Genomic DNA, 15,280 nt, shown 5'->3' on the forward strand with positions numbered 1-15,280 from the left:
GCTGAACTCTGCATTGAGCTCCTCAAACCTGTACCACACCTCCTCCAACCCTTCAGATGTTCCTTTCTTCTTGGCATTTCAAATTTGTTTGGTTTGTTATTCTTGTTGGTTTGGAGTTTGTTGTTTGTTTGGTTTTTTAATGCTAAAGTTCGTACGAATTCTAATGTCAAAAATAAAAACCACTTTTGAACCGAGTTGGTAGAAAAAAAGTAGCAAGATCAAAATTTTATGGGTGCTCTTCAGCAGCCTGCTAAGGGGCTGGCACAGCAGCAACATTTCCAACTTCCAAAATAGGTACTTAAATTAAAAGCACTAATCCATAACTTGTTTTACCAGTTTGAAAAAAGGACAGAGTTATTTATTTAAGGTAACATATCTATTCCTACCCATTTGGAGTTGATGTGCAATTTTGATATTGTTGATAATCTAATTATTGATTGAGTTAATCCTTAACCCATCTTTATAAGTGACAAGTTTCACTGGCACCGTTAGAAATAGTGAAAAAATTTTGCAAAGTAAAACCCAAATCTAATGCACAGCAAATTTAATTTATCAGCTTCTGCACTTGAAGTTTTTCCTCCCAATCAGAAAAGTTGAAACAACCCCTCTAGGTATGCAAGATGTAATTCAATAAGCAGCCCATGGTTCCAGAGGGGATACGGAACTGAAGTGCCTCACAGAGTTAATGCAGTGGAGCTGGTGGGACAGGGACTGAAAGCGGCAGACATAAATCTGATATATTTTTACGTTTTGTTCTTATGCAGAGGGGAAACTGGAAGACATGGGGCTTGGGCAGTAAAATCCATGTGATTTCACTTGGCACGAGTGGTTTTGCTGTGCTTGAAGCCAACTGTGAGGTGTGTTCCTCGAGGGAGGGGACAGAGAACAGGAGGCAGTGTCCAGTGAAGCACAAGGTCACAGTGTCCTCTGCCAGTCCCCTCCGTACCCCTGATGCCAAGGAGACCCTTTGTACACCCACCCACCCACCCCCAAGCATTCCAGAGGTGGTATTGGGTTACTTTTCCTCAAAACACACCGCAGCAGAAGATCCCAAACCCCTCCTGGCCCAGTCCCTCAAATATTGACAAGAAACGCGGCAGGTGACCTCGTGCACCTTTGCAAGGGATGTTTAATAGTTTTCCTTTTTAATACCAATGTTCCACATACACCCAGCGGGGTCCGAGTGCCTCTCCAGCACCTGTGGGTCCCTAAGGCACTCAGGAGGGAGCTCAGTGAGACAAATCCAGCGGGGATGTTTCCACCACATGGCACCAGCAGTGAATTCTGCAGCAGCTCTGCCACAGGACTGTGCCTGTTGGATTGGATTGATGTGAGGGCGAGTCCTGCACCAGCTCCCTGGGAATTTGGCACCTTTGTCATCACCACCTCACTCTTCTCACCCTGCCTGGGGGAACTCTTGGTGCTCCCACTGCTTTTGAGAATGAATATTCAAATTTTAGTAATACACTTTGGAAAACCAATGGATTGGTCTTCCCCTATCAACTCACCCCTTCCAAAGGCCCATGTGCCCTCCCTTGGGAAGCACCTCCAGCTCCAGCTGCAGGACTCAAGGCTCAGAGGATTGTGCGTTATTCCAGCCCTACCTTACAGCATTTTGCCATCAAGAAATTACCTTGAACGTAAATCAAACTGCCTTGAAACAGCGGAAATAAATTAAACAAATGTAATTTGCTTATAAAAATAGTTTCTTATAAATCTTTAAAGCTTATAAAAGCCAGAAAATACATTTAAAAGAATCTCCGGAACATTTCATCCTTTGAGGCGCGATTACAGTTCAGAAAGTGAGAAGCAAAGCCCACAGACATCTCACACTGATCTTCCCACAAGGAATTCCACAGTACCATGCTTAACCTCCAAGTCAGAATGCCTTGGGCATCCTTTCCTGGCTCAGCTGCCCTGTCAGATCATTTCTGTGTGAAAATAAAAGCTGGCACTCAGCTGGCAATGCTGCTGCCTCTACAGCCATGGCACCAGGAGCTTTCCCAGAGGTGCCCTATGGAACCAGCTGCTCTGGAGTCAGGGGTAAGCATGGGGCACGGAGGTGCTGCTTTGGCCATTCCTTTCTGAACTGCTGTGCTGTGGGGAGGGCAGTGGTGCCACACACAGCCCTGCCTCGGCCACGCAGATCTGGCGTGGCACAGAACACCGAGATTCCGGGGTGCTGATTATGGGGTACGTCTTTGTAATAAAACTAAAACCACCTTGCTGGTCCATCCAACACCTAAGTGCATCAATTGCTCCTCTTGCACTTCCACGAAGACTGTCCTTCGTCCTGCAGCTTTTTGAATTTTGGTCCAAGGAAGAACCACCAGGCAAAGCCCAGGATGACGCAGATGATGGACTCCACGTAGTACCCGTCCAGGGCGGTCACACAGGAGCCCCCAGCTGCTGTGCACAGCTGAAACAGAGCACAGGGAATGCACTGAGCACACAGCACTGCAGAGCTGTCTCCCTGCTCCTGGGCAGGACTAAATAGAGTTCTTTACTCTTTGTTTCCTATGCAGTTGGTCAGAGAGGCTTTTGAGCTTATCAGCAGCGTGAAAAGTAACAAAGTACCAAACCTGCCCTAAACATGTGGGAAATGGAGCACATCAGCCCAAAGGGCAAACTCCAGCAAACAGGCACAGCCCCGCTGTCCGTGCTGGCCTGCAGGTGCAACCACTGCTCCCAACCTCACAGAGAAAGATGATTTTTTTTCTCTAGCCATCCATGTTGTGGACTCCCCAGACCTGGAAATGTCCAAGGCCAGGTTGGACAGGGCTGGGAGCAAGCTGGGATAGTGGAAGGTGTCCTTGCCCATGGCAGGGGCTGGCACTGGATGGGCTTTTAGGTCCTTCCAATCCAAACCATCCCATGATTCTGTGTCTAGGAGAAACACACCCAGGATGGTTTTGAACTGGAAGACAAAGCCCCAGCATTCACAGGGTGATTGTACAGCCCAGGATTGTTTCTGCTATTGTTTGGCTTTCAACGCTGCTCTAATCCTAGGATTAATCAACTCTCTGAGCTGAGGCTCTGCCAGCATGTTCATTATTCTGAGACATGTCAAGATCAGATTAGGAATAAGAAGGGAGTGGTGGTGGTGGTGGAATGTCACCAACCAGGAGGATCTGAGAAAAGATCAGAGGAGTGAGGCAAAGGAGAAGGGACCTCAAGCTCAGTAGAGGCTGAGACACAAGGAATCTAATTAGTGACAGGCTAATGAGCAAGAGGCTGGGAAAGCATCTGCTACAGAAGCAGTTTCCCCTCTGCACCAACAAAAACTGCAACTCCAGTTCAGACAAGTAATGATGGACTCCAGAACACTTTGATCATTTAGAGAACCTCCACATCCTAGAGCATCCTGGCATTCAGGAGGGAAATAAATCTCAGTCATAAGCACAGAAAAAAAACAACCCCCAAACATTTCTACTCTTCAGCCATGTCAAATGTCTCATTTGCTGTGAGGAGGTGAATTTGAAATGTTGCTTTCCCAGCAGTTTTGTGTCCTGTTGTTTGATCTGTGTACAGCAAGTTCTTTGTTCTCTTCCACAAGGCTCCCAGAACTGGGCAGGCAGCCAGTCCCACTTGATTTCATGGGGAAAGTGGACACCAAAATCAGAGAGCAGAGCAGCATCTTGGAGAAGGTATCAAGGCAGGCAGATAAGAACCCTCCAGGGAGACAGGAGGAAGAAAAACCTACCACAGAAATGGAGGGCCTTGGGGAGGGACAGAGAGCCTGCCAAGGACAGAGCCCCTGACTCAAACCACACCTACAGGCTCCTCACGCTGCACAGAATGTGGCACCAGTCTGCTGCTTCTCCTCCAGGTAGCATGGGGACAAAGGGCTCACTACTCTGCAGCTGCAAACCCTGGGTAAGGGGTGCTTATACTAAGTGTACAGGTGCTAACAGCCTGGATTTTATCAGACAGGAGAATGAGCTCCATCAGTGGGAATCTGTGAGCACAAGCTGTACATTGTGAAGGTTCCCAAAGGAAGCCATTTAACTGAGCCATTGAGCAGAGACTCCCCAGCCCCAGGCTCACCTCTGTGGCCGCTGCAGTTGCACAGGTGTGGCCCTGGGCCCCGGCACACTCCTTCACTGTGAGGGGGTCCACCAGCCACAGGGCCACCGTGGAGGGCCAGTTGCCGCCCAGGTTGGAGACGGTGTTGAGCAGGGTCATGTAGGTGCCCCCGATGAGTGGGTCGCTGACCTTGGCGTTGAAGGCCATGATGGCCACGTACATGCTGTACAGGGTGATCTGGGGACACACAGACACACACACAGACAGGACTGAAACCCCCAGCACAACCCTGCTGAGAGCTCCCCTGAGCTCAGCAGCACGGACTGGAAAATGATCCCAGCAGCAGCAGCAGCAGCAGTTCCTCCTGCAGCCTGTCCCTGTGCTAACTCGGGGAGTGGCCCTGCTGCTCGTCTCAAGTCATGCTGCAACAGACCCAGCCTCACATGCACTGGCATGACATGGGTTAGCAAACTGAAATACAATCAGCCAGCTAAAACAGCACCTAAACACAACCCTTCTGCACTTAAAAATCACCTCTCAAGGCCCTGCATTCCAGCTCTGATCCATAGACCACACTGTATCAGGTGCTTGTTTCCCAAGTCTTTGGAACAGATCCATTATGATGTTCCTCCAACAAGTGAGCTTTTTTCCTAGGACCAGGATCACATAACTTTGTTTGCACAACCATCAGTATGCCTACCAAGCTCAGGCACAGTTCTGGGGCTTCTCCGGCTCCTCTGTGCTTTTGAGCTTCTGGGTCTGGGGAAAAAGGAATCTGGGGAACTACAGCAGACATGGAGAATTCAAAGTAGCTCCCAGATGATGTCCAATGGAGCACAGGGAATAGGGAGGAATAACACTGGCAAGAGTTTTAGAAGTCAGTCCTGCCACACAGCACAGGTCAGGCTTGGAGGGATTCCAGTGTGACCCAGGACAAGACAGGGAACAGCATTTCCCCTCCCCACACTGAGACTGTTACCTGGTGTAGAGCATAGCTCAGCACCACCACAGCATAGTAGTAGACAGGAAATCCTCCTTCATGCTTTACTTTAGGAGCCCACCACACCAGGAAAGCGAATTCCAGGCCAAGCAGCAATCTGGAGGGATGAGAAAGATGATTTGTCATTCCAAGTAATTCTTCCCATGTGGTTCCTCAACACAAAGCAACCACTGAACAACCACAGAGAGTACATTAAAATAGTTTAGATCTGAATAGTTACACTTATTTCTATCTCAGAATTAGGTATCAAATATTTGACAAGCAGTGACATTGTTAATTAGGAACAGGAGAGCACTGCTCCAATGCAGCTGTACATGCACATCCCATGCTTCCACACAGTGACACTGCATGAACCAGATAGTTCAACTCACTGTGACAATCCTGACACACTTCTTTGGACCTGGAAGTCAGAGAGTTACACACAAAACCCTACAGGTGATCTGAACACACAAACTGAGCGCACATATTACTGTGTTCCACTAAAATGAGGCTTTACCTGTAAGGCATTGCTTTGTAGAAGGTGTTCAGGGGCTGGGGGCCCGCTGTGTATTTGCTGATAACCAGAGGCAAGATGATCTGCAGAGGAACCATTGGAACTGCCAGCAGAGCCAGGTGCTCCTTGGGGACTCCCTCCTCCACCAGTTTGAGTCCTGTTACAGCATCTGCTGCTGAAAACCCAATCTGCAATGTCAGGGAGACAAAATAAGCTGAGGAGAACAGCACGTTTGGCTAGAAATTCAATTTACTCCCTATCACGTAAATTGAGAAATGGGATACAGAACACACTGTCACTGAAGTCACTTCTGCCCCGATTTGATTTCCAGATTAGTTCTGCATGTTCTACACTTGACCACTCTTTACTGTCATCACAGCCAAAACTATTCCAGGCACATTAAGTAGCACTGCCATTCATTCCTGTGCCTTCCCTGCTGCTGGCATCCTCAGTGTCCAACTAGCAGCCATGGAAACCCAGCTCGGACAGAGCTGGAGATTCTGAGCTAAAAACAAACATTTTCTGCCCTTTTAACTGCAGGCTACACAGCCTGTTTAAAAATGTACTTTAATACCACATTGCCACCAAACTTCTCTTCAATGCTTGTGTCAAACACAAAAGCTCTCACAAAGCTTTTCTGCTGCACAGCCCTGCTCAGCACAATGAGATAACCCATTCTGCTTGAATTTCATGTGAAAATTCACAACTCTTGTGACAGCCAACAGCAAAACTAAGTTACATCCCGGGGACTCAGCAGCCTTCCAGACTCTGATGCCAGCATTTAACAATTCTTAAATCTATTTACTTACTTTTGAAGTGAGGATCAAGAGACAGAAAGTAAGAACTGCTGGCATCTTGATTATTGAGAATAGCAGCCTGTATGTGTCAGTGATGCCTTTTGTTTCTTCCTTTGCTGGTATTAGCTCCTCGTTTTCCTTTTTCAAAAAGGCAACCAATGTAGTGGTAACTAAGAAGACAGCTCCCCAGAAAAATAGGAAATCTGGAGGTGAAAATAAAATAAAAATTTCTTTGTAGCAGCCATGATTGACAGTTGTAGAATATAAACCTAATAATCAAAGTGGAATAAAAACAAGCAGCAAACGCAAACCACAAGCACAGAGCTACATACAGTGAGTGACACAGCTCTGCCCTCCTCTGCAAGGAGGTGTTTGCTGGAGCAAACCAGGTCACCTCCCTGCTGCTTGGTGGGTTATTGCCACAGAGAGCATGTTGGAGGAGGAACAGAGGCAAAAATGAACGTGTTGAAGGATTACTCACACAACCACTACAGGCTGATAAAGGAGGAAAACCACATGTAATAGAAAACAGGGAAGAACCTCCAGAGGCAGAACTCTTTGCCAGCTCCTCCCTTACCCTGCAGTCAGGGAACCACTGTGTGCCTCAGCTCTACAGCCCTATCTAATATCCATCTCCCACCTGTAGGAAACAGGCATTTAGGAGGGTGAAGATGGCCCAAGGAAAGTTTTTACAGAGTTGTAAGGAGTCCTCAGATTTGTCTGGCCGAAGTGGATCCTTGGCAGCATTCCAGTGCTCTGCTTTAAGCAGATCAGTATCTGCTAAATCGTGGATGTGGGGCAGGAAAAACCCACCAAGAGAGTACTTTCTGATTGAGTGAATGGCCAGTTCAAGAGCATCCTATCCTGTGCCTCTATGACAGGGGCAGGAAAGAACTCAGCCTGTGCAGGGGGTAGGACAGAAGCAGCTTTTATTCTTCCTGGTCAGGAGCAGCCCCAGCAGCCTCCAGGAAACCCAGCCGGAGCAGTGAGGGCTGGTGAAAGGGCAGAGACAAAGGTTTGATCAATCATTGCCTGCTTCTCCTGCACAGCAGGGAAGGAAACGTGCAAGGACTGCTCCAGGTGTGTCCCACCATTCCCAAGGTAACAGAAAAAAGGCTCCTCACATCATTTCTACTACTTTTCCTTTTCCTGAAATAAACATGACCTCACAAGCAACGCTGTCAGATTGCTCTCTCTTAAAAACACAAGGTGCCCTGAGCAGACATTCTCAAGGAAAGATGCATTTTCTGAGAGTCTCACTAATCATAGCTGCTGGCTACAAAGGATGTAGAGGAGCAGTTCTCTAATAATAACCCTGAGCATTATCACTGCAGTGAGAGACACACAGTGCAAGGATGGGGATAGAAATAGCTCTGAGCATCATCACATGAGTGCTCCTGATCAGGCCAGCCCTGTCAGCTGCAGCACAGCACTGCAGGGGCTGCATCAGCAACAAAGCAAAGCAAGAAAAAAGAAAAAACCCACCATATATATATATATAGAGAGAGAGAGCAGTTCAGACAAGAAAAACTGGGTTTTTTGAGGCTGTAGGCCGTTTACACAAAAATAAGGTACATTTCCTTTCAAATGCAAGGAACCTCACTAGCAGGCTACAAGCAGAAGAACTCTGAAATTAGAGTTTACATAAGGGATTTCAAGGACAAACTTTCTGGTCCCACCACTGCTGCTTCCCCCATCCCTATTTTGTTTCTGCAGCCACACTGCTAGTAACAAAACAAACCACTGAGACAGGGCAAGACAAGTTTTTGAACTAGATCAGAGATGGATCAGGCTGGAAAACAACCTGAAGAAGGTACCCAGGATCCCCTCCCAGGAGGAGGGGTACTCCACAGTCCCTGGCACAGGTGAGTGGGGGAGGCCTTTAAGGGGCACCTTTGTCCTGTGTTCACTCTTTCCCTGTCCTTCCCTTTCCCTCTCTTCCCCTGGAACAGGCAAACTAGGCAGGAATCACAAACCCAGCCAGGGAGCTTCCCCTGCTTTTAAAAAAATAAAAGTCACCTGAAGAGCAAGTGCTAAATAAACCCCTGGACGTGCCAGGACAATCAGCCCACAGAAGGGTTTTTCCTGTTTCCTTCTCTGGCACTTGAGCCTGACACAGCCCAGCACAGCCTTTGGTTTGGTGAGTTTGATGATGGGTTTACATTTGTCCATATCATTTCCTGAAGTTAATGAGAACAATGAATGCTGCTGCTGCTTCTCAACAACTCCAAGCTGACTCAGGATCACAAAATATCTTCAGTTGGGACGGACCCACAAGGAGCATCCCAGCTCCTGGCCTGGCACAGGACGACCCTGGCAGTGCTGCCCAAAGGCTCCCGGAGCTCTGGCAGCCTCGGGGCTGTGCCCATTCCCTGGGGAGCCTGGGCAGTGCCAGCACTCTCTGGGGGAAGAACCTTCCCTGATATCCAAACTAACCTGACCTGCTATCCAAACCAACCCTGACCCAGCTCCTTTGGGGTGCTACCCTCTGGATCATGGAGTGTTGACTTCTTCTTTCCCTGGCACTGGGCTCAGCCTACAACAAAAGTGCTCAGAGATCTGAGCTGGCAGAGAACATTCACCTTTTCCAGCAGTGAAGTTTTCTGCTGCTTTACCTGCCCAAACCTGCTCATGACGAGCCCATTACAGCCAGGGCAAGGACCAGTGAGCCCCTGTGCTCCTTGGTGAGCTGGTTACTCCTGCTGCTCTCAGCTGCTCCAGGGAAACAACAAAATGCCACTCACATGACTGAGAAACAGAAATTTCTTATAGTTTTACCATCTGAAAAACCATATACTGGCAACTACAGTGTCAGTTATTTGCTGTTCTTACTCCACCCACATCAATACACCAGGGCAGGTTAAGGAGGTGCCATTGGTGCTGTTTGGGTTTGGGGATAATATCTTTCAAAAACAGCACTTTTGTAATAGTAACAAACTCATTTATACAAACAGCCCTGAGGGGAAAAAACCCCAACCAACCAAAACCCTGGGCAGTGAGGGAAGTACAGGCAAGCCAAGCTGCCTGAACAGCAGTGGCTGCAAGTTGCATCAGCAGCAAAGACGTCAGTGTGCACTGCAGTGAGCGGGATGGACACGCCAGCCCAGGAGCTGCACAGCCCCAGGGAAAGCCAGGAACCAGCTGGGACACTTGCAGGGCCACTCTGTGCTCCTTGGCACAGGCCAGGCACGAGGCTGGCAGAGGGAGCAAAGGGGAGGACTGGTTAGCAGTGGTGATTGCTGCAGAGACCAGGCAAGCACAGCAGGTGTGGACACTGCTGTCCTGGTTCATCCCTGAGGAAGGGGCAGGACAGAAGGCAAAGCTCCCCTTCACACAATTCCAGCCTGTTCTGGCATATACCTGATCTGAGATGGCACAGGCAAGGCAATCAGTGCGAGGGGAGCAGAGACTGAGACCATGGGGAGCTGCTCTTCACCGCCAGGGTCACCCTGAGGCTGCAGCCAGAATGGTGCCCGCATTTCCTGTCCTCACGCAACCTTGCAACCAAACCAGCTGCACTTCAAGCATCGCCAGGGTAACGTCCCTAACATCAACCACCACACAGAACCTTACTGAGAAAAATCCCAAACCCCAGCAATCAGAAACATCCCTCCACTGACAGCCAGTTATGCTTGGATTACCACACTCCATCTAATTAGCTAAAGAGAAAAAGCAAATCCCCCCCTAAAATAAGGCCTTCCTTCAGAAACTGGCTACATGCTCAACCCTGAACACTTTCACTTTTATTCTGTGAAAAATATCATATTGGAAGAATCTTTTTTTTTTGTTCCCCTCTTTCTTTTTCCCACATGGAGACTTTGGCTTGCTTTTCTTAAAGAGTAATCTAGTCCATGGCCATTAAACCAGGAGGAAAAAAAAAAGAGAGTTCCTCCACAGTGCTTAAGTCAGCCAAGATAATGACAAGGCAGGTTTTCCACACACTTTAGCCCAAAAAAAATCTGAAGTACAGTGCATGCAGCAGTGGGCTCTGCCAGCCTCCAAGCAGGCTGTGCTTTCCCACGGGGCAAGGGACAAACCAAACCTGTTTGGTTCCCAGCATCAAACCATAGAGGGGTCCAGGCACAGGGAAGAAGCATCCTGAGGAAAATATAACCATTATAATTAGGAAAAAATCCTTCCCTGGGAGGGTGGGCAGGCCCTGGCACAGGGCGCCCAGAGCAGCTGTGGCTGCCCCTGCATCCCTGGCAGTGCCCAAGGCCAGGCTGGACACCGGGACTGGGAGCACCTGGGGCAGTGGGAGGTGTCCCTGCCGTGGGAATCAATTTGGTCCCCTCCAAAGCAGCGCACTCTGGCTCTGTCCCAGCACACCGGGCTGCACACCCGGCCGTACCTGAGAGGGTGACGATGCCCCGCGGCTGCGGCTCGAAGCGCAGGTACTTGTTGCAGAAGGAGGCGGACTCCAGGGCCAGGAACAGCACGTTTCCCAGGAAGTAGCCGGCCGTCTGCCCCACGGAGTTGCAGGTGGAGGCGTAGCCCACGTTCTCCCGGGACAGCATGGTGAGCGCCCAGCCGTCCACCGCGATGTCCTGCGTGGCCGCCAGGAACTCGAAGAGGAAGAAGGTGACGGTGAGCGCCGCCACGTCGGGGCCGCGGCCGTGGCCGTCGCCCAGCAGCGCGTCCACCTGCGTGGACATGTAGATCATGAAGAGCCCCAGCACGTACTGCGTGGGCACCAGCCACGACTTGCGGCGGCCGAAGCCGCGCAGGTACACGGCGTCCACCAAGGGCGCCCACAGCAGCTTCAGGCTGAAGGGCCAGAACACGAAGCTGAAGAAGGCCTGGTCGGTGTAGCTGGCGCTCTTGCTCTGCAGGATGAGCGGCACGCTGCCCGCCAGCCCCAGCGGGATGCCCTGCAGCACGTACAGCACCAGCAGCAGCAGGATGCTGCCCAGCTCCGCGCGGTACCCCCGCGCCCGCGCCGGCGCCGGCAGCAGCGCCTCGGTGTCGCCGGGCAGCCCGTCGGGGGGCGGGTCGCCCGTCAGGTCCAGGCTGTGCTGGCGGGTGGCGGCGCGGCGCTGCCGGCCACCCTCCTCGGCGGCGATGGCGGGCGCCATGTCCGGCACGGCACGGCCCGGCCCGGAGCGGCCCCGGCGCCGCCGCCGCGCTGAGGGAACGGCCCCGCCCCGCGCGGGCCAGGCGTGGCCGCGCCTCATTGGTGCAACGGGGGTGACGTCATGCATCACAACGCCCCCTGACCCTGATTGACGGGACAGGGGCAGCGGGAGCGGAACCGGGAACGGGAACCGGGATCGGATGCGGATCGGGGATCACTGGAGCGTCTCTGTGCCCAGGAAAGGCTGAAGGAGCTGGGGCTATTCAGCCTCGAGAGGGCCCTCAGCCATGGCTGTCCCTGGGTGCAGGGAGGGTCAGAGCTCTGCTCTGCCCAGGCTCTGCTACGGGGGCTCAGCAATGGCACCGGAGCACGGGCAGGGACTGAGCCCAGGAAGTTCCACCTCGACAAGAGGAAGATCTTTGCTGCGAACACTGTAACAGAGACCAGAAAGGGTGTGGAGTCTCCTTATTGTGGATACTGCAGATCTGTCTGGACACAATCCTGTGCCATGTGCTCTGAGATAACCCTGCTTGAATGCCAATGTAAATAGAACTGTAAAAGAATGACACAAATGAATCCCAAAAAACAACAGACAAGAAACCCCGATTTTGAACAAAACCTGTACATTTCTATCAGCCTCATGTCAGAACTGTTTGGAACCTGACAGCACAATCAGAATTCCTTAACCAGAATTCCTTCATTCCTTCTATTTGCACTGATGCTCAGGGAAAGGCATCAAAACCGCCCCGGGACCTCTCCAGGGGGTTCCACGGCTGCAGTCACGTTCTCCGGTGTCCGCTGGGGAATTCACCCAGCAGGCACAGCAGGTTCAGTGTGCAAGGCCAGGATGGACCTGGTCGATGGAAGGTGTCCGTGCCCACGGCAGGGGGTGGGACGGGATGGGCTTTAAGCTCCCAACCCAAAGCAGCCAGCGATCCCATGGTACCACAGGATGCTCACGCACAAAACCCCACTCACTGCAAAGCTCTGATTGTTTTTACCCCGATAACCGAGCAAAATGCGCTGTCGGAGCCCAAACCCCGCGGGGGTGCGGGGCTCTCGGGCCGTGTCCCCGCCGCGTCCCCGGCCCGCCCCTGACCCCGCCGCCGCTCCTCCCCTTCCGCCGGAGCGGCCGTGCCGGGCGGCTCCTCCTCCCGCGGGCGGCATTAGCTCATCGGCCGCGGCTCCTCGCGGCCCTTTCTTCGCGCGGCCCGCCGCCCCCATGGCCCTGTGCAACGGGGACACCAAGGTCAGTGCTGCGGCCGCGGGGCGCGGGGCTGCGGCCCGGCCCGGCCCGGCCCGGCCGGGCACATGGCGGGGCCCCTCGGCCCGGGAGGGGAGCGGGACCGCCCGCGCCGCAGCCGCAGCCCTGGCTGCTCGCAGAGCGCTAATTCATTAATTAACTGATTAACCCCCCGAGCGGGGCTGTTGTAACCCTAACCCCGCCCGGCCGTGTCCCCGCTCGCAGCGGGGCCGGGGGCTCGGTTCGTCCAGCGGCACGGGCAGGGCTCCCAGCCCCGGCCCGGCTGCCGCCGCTGTCCCCGCACCGCCCGTGTCCCGCTGCGGCCGCGTGTCCGTGTGGGCCGGGCACAGCGGGGCATGGAGCGAGCCGTGTGCCGCGGGAACTTCCAGCGCTTTCTGATAATGCACCTTCCCACCGAGCTGCCTCCAGCCGCTGCTGTAGCGGGATAAAAGACTTGTTCTGGTTTCTTTATCTAGTTTGGGAAAAGCCGTGCCTCGGCGGGTTCGGGCGCTCGGGTTCTGAGGGCCCGCTTGGTCCCGTGTAAGTTTTCTGACACGCTTTCCCTTGGCCGTGTTCGCAACCTCCCCTCCTGGCCGGGGCTGCTCCTCTCCTCCCTCCTTTCGGCTCCGTATCTCGTTTGTAAGAAGCTGTGCCTCTGGGGGGTTTTTGAGTGTTCGCTTCGTCCCTGTGTGAGTTTTCTGGCCCGTTTTTCCCCGGCCGTGGTCGCAGGCTCCTTTTCTGGCCGGGGCTGCTCCTGGGGCTCCGGTTCTCCTGGCCACGGGGTGTGCAGCTCCTGTTCTCCTGGCCACGGGGTGTGCAGCTCCGGTTCTCCTGGCCACGGGGTGTGCAGCTCCGGTTCTCCTGGCCACGGGGTGTGCAGCTCCGGTTCTCCTGGCCGTGGGGTGTGCAGCTCCGGCTCATCCTGCAGAGCGAGAGCAGACTGTGCAGGGCCCGGCTCCCTGCAGCCCACCGACACCTGTCTGTTAAGGCTTCCCTGATAGAAAGATTTGGGGGCTCTTGTCTCGCTCCTGGGGATGGCCTGAGTTTGAGGGAGCTGCTTTCCTGTTATGCTGTGAAATGTGAGTGAGCGTTCTTAGACCTGCTTAATTTCAATACCACAGGGAAACAGTTAAACTCTTGTAAAACCTGTGCTGGCTTGAAAGTGCGAGATCAAGGCTCTTGGTTTAGGCTTGTCCTTACCAGGCGTTACCAGTGTGGGTGAAAGCTCAGGGCCGGGGGCTCGGACAGAGGAACTGCTGCTGCTTTCCAGTACTCCAGCATGGAACTGGTCTGTATGGAAATGTGGTTTATAAATTGCATTAATGACCAATCTGCAAGCATGTGGGTGTGTGAAATGCTGAAAAATCCCCTGATTCTGCACAAGTGGGCTACTAGGAGCTTGCACACTCCGTTTAAGGCACTAGGTAGGTATGTGAGGAACAGGATTTGTGGTGTCTGTGGCTGGTAACCCAAGCCTGGTTCCAGTTCTACCTCAGCTCACCAGAGAACTCGGAATTATTTGTTTTGGATGCAGAAGAACAGCAGTGATGGAAGATTTTGCCCTCCAGTGTTAGCGTGGTGGAGCTGAGGTGGTGGCATGAGGCTGGCAGCACAGCTGGGGTGAGCACACGGCTCAGGTGGCACCTTGGTGCCGTGTGCCGGGTCCGTGGTGTTCAGGTGACTTGTGATTTGAGTTAGCTGAATAGACACCTTCTTCTCTCAGTGTGCAGAAGGTTTTAGCCCTGTTTTCAGTCCTGCTCTGGGGACAGCAGCGTGGTGCCTCTGCCCCAGGGCCTGGACCGCCTGGGACAGGTGTCAGAGCAGCTCCCACAGGAGCTCTCAAAACCGGCATGTTCTCCAGAATTTTGTGTGAATTGACCAGAAGACAAGGAGCTCTAGCTCTACCTGTACTGAGGGGGAAAAGGAGCTTTCATTAGAGACTGTCAGCCGCCAGCAGGAGGGGGTGCTGGCTCCATAAGCCCCGTCTGTCCCTGCGGGAGCTGGGCTGTCTGGTGTCCTCTAAATCAGCTGGCACACCCTGGTGTGCAGAGCTCAGCTGCCGTGCTGGCTGCGCACGAACAGCATCTGTTCCTTTTGGGATTTCATCAAGTGAAGTTTCCCGTGGTAAATGGGGGTTTAAAACCCCTAGCCTTGCAACTGTGCCTTTCAATAAGTAAAGCCCGGTCCTGTGATGACTTTTCTGCCCTTTTTCCTTTCCTCTTTTTGCCTGTGATTTATGGTGGTGTACATTGGGCTCTCTTAGTCCTGAGCCCCCTTACAGTTCTACTTGTCTGGGGAGTTCAGAGGAGTCTGGATTGCTGTCCTGCCTCTGCTGGGGTCTGAGGGAGGTGCAGGTTCAGGACACAGACCAACTTATGCTGCTTTAACAGTGCTCCTCAAGCTACTCCTGATGTAACTTCAGGCTCTTTCTGTTTTCACTCTCCTGTCTCCCCCATAACTGTTGCTCATGCCCCCATTAACCACACCTGCCTGCCCAAAGCATCTCAGGGTAGGGCACTGAAGACCAGATTTATTTATTTATTAGCTACAGATGTGGATGCCTGGCTATCAGTCCAGCTGAGCTGACACCAACAGTAACTTCTGTTTAGTCTTTTTTTGGTGAAGGGGCTGCAGAGCTCTGGCCCTA

The 15,280-nt window shown here is 52.4% G+C and overlaps 2 protein-coding genes across 5 annotated transcripts in view; one reads left to right on the plus strand and one right to left on the minus strand.

Annotated features, from left to right (window-relative positions):
* Positions 1 to 1,036: 1,036 nt before the first annotated feature.
* Positions 1,037 to 11,406, minus strand: SLC33A1 (solute carrier family 33 member 1). 2 transcript variants are annotated; one of them, XM_030954314.1, is made up of 6 exons: positions 10,668 to 11,406; positions 6,329 to 6,519; positions 5,523 to 5,707; positions 5,006 to 5,123; positions 4,048 to 4,263; positions 1,046 to 2,419 (listed from the first exon to the last, which is right to left on the minus strand). In XM_030954314.1, exons 1-6 carry the CDS (start codon positions 11,389 to 11,391, stop codon positions 2,252 to 2,254), a joined length of 1,602 nt encoding a protein of 533 aa, XP_030810174.1. In that variant the 5' UTR covers positions 11,392 to 11,406; the 3' UTR covers positions 1,046 to 2,251. The 2 variants fall into 2 exon arrangements, with proteins under 2 accessions (XP_030810175.1, XP_030810174.1); XM_030954315.1 differs by lacking the exons at positions 5,006 to 5,123; positions 6,329 to 6,519 and having other exon boundaries at positions 1,037 to 2,419.
* Positions 11,407 to 12,510: 1,104 nt separating this feature from the next.
* The window catches only part of GMPS (guanine monophosphate synthase), a 29,065-nt gene continuing 26,295 nt past the window's right edge, over positions 12,511 to 15,280 (plus strand). For all 3 annotated transcript variants that reach the window (XR_004060960.1, XR_004060961.1, XM_030954422.1), the window contains exon 1: positions 12,511 to 12,639. Coding sequence is in view for 1 of the 3 variants with exons in the window: in XM_030954422.1 (XP_030810282.1) it covers positions 12,613 to 12,639 (27 nt within the window). In the remaining 2 variants the exon portion in view is untranslated. The remainder of the gene's footprint in view (positions 12,640 to 15,280) is intronic.

Source organism: Camarhynchus parvulus, chromosome 9, assembly GCF_901933205.1.
Source record: "Camarhynchus parvulus chromosome 9, STF_HiC, whole genome shotgun sequence".
In the NCBI taxonomy this organism is placed as follows: Eukaryota; Metazoa; Chordata; class Aves; order Passeriformes; family Thraupidae; genus Camarhynchus; species Camarhynchus parvulus.

Bases quoted from the DNA above. Each gene is read 5' to 3' on its own strand.
- SLC33A1 (XM_030954314.1), bottom strand. From the start codon at position 11,391: ATGGCGCCCGCCATCGCCGCCGAGGAGGGTGGCCGGCAGCGCCGCGCC. The intron at 5,708-6,328 runs GTAAGTAAATAG...CTGACATTGCAG, and splicing joins TCTTGATCCTCACTTCAAAA to ATTGGGTTTTCAGCAGCAGA. The intron at 4,264-5,005 runs GTAACAGTCTCA...GTGTGTCCCCAG, and splicing joins TGAGCTATGCTCTACACCAG to ATCACCCTGTACAGCATGTA.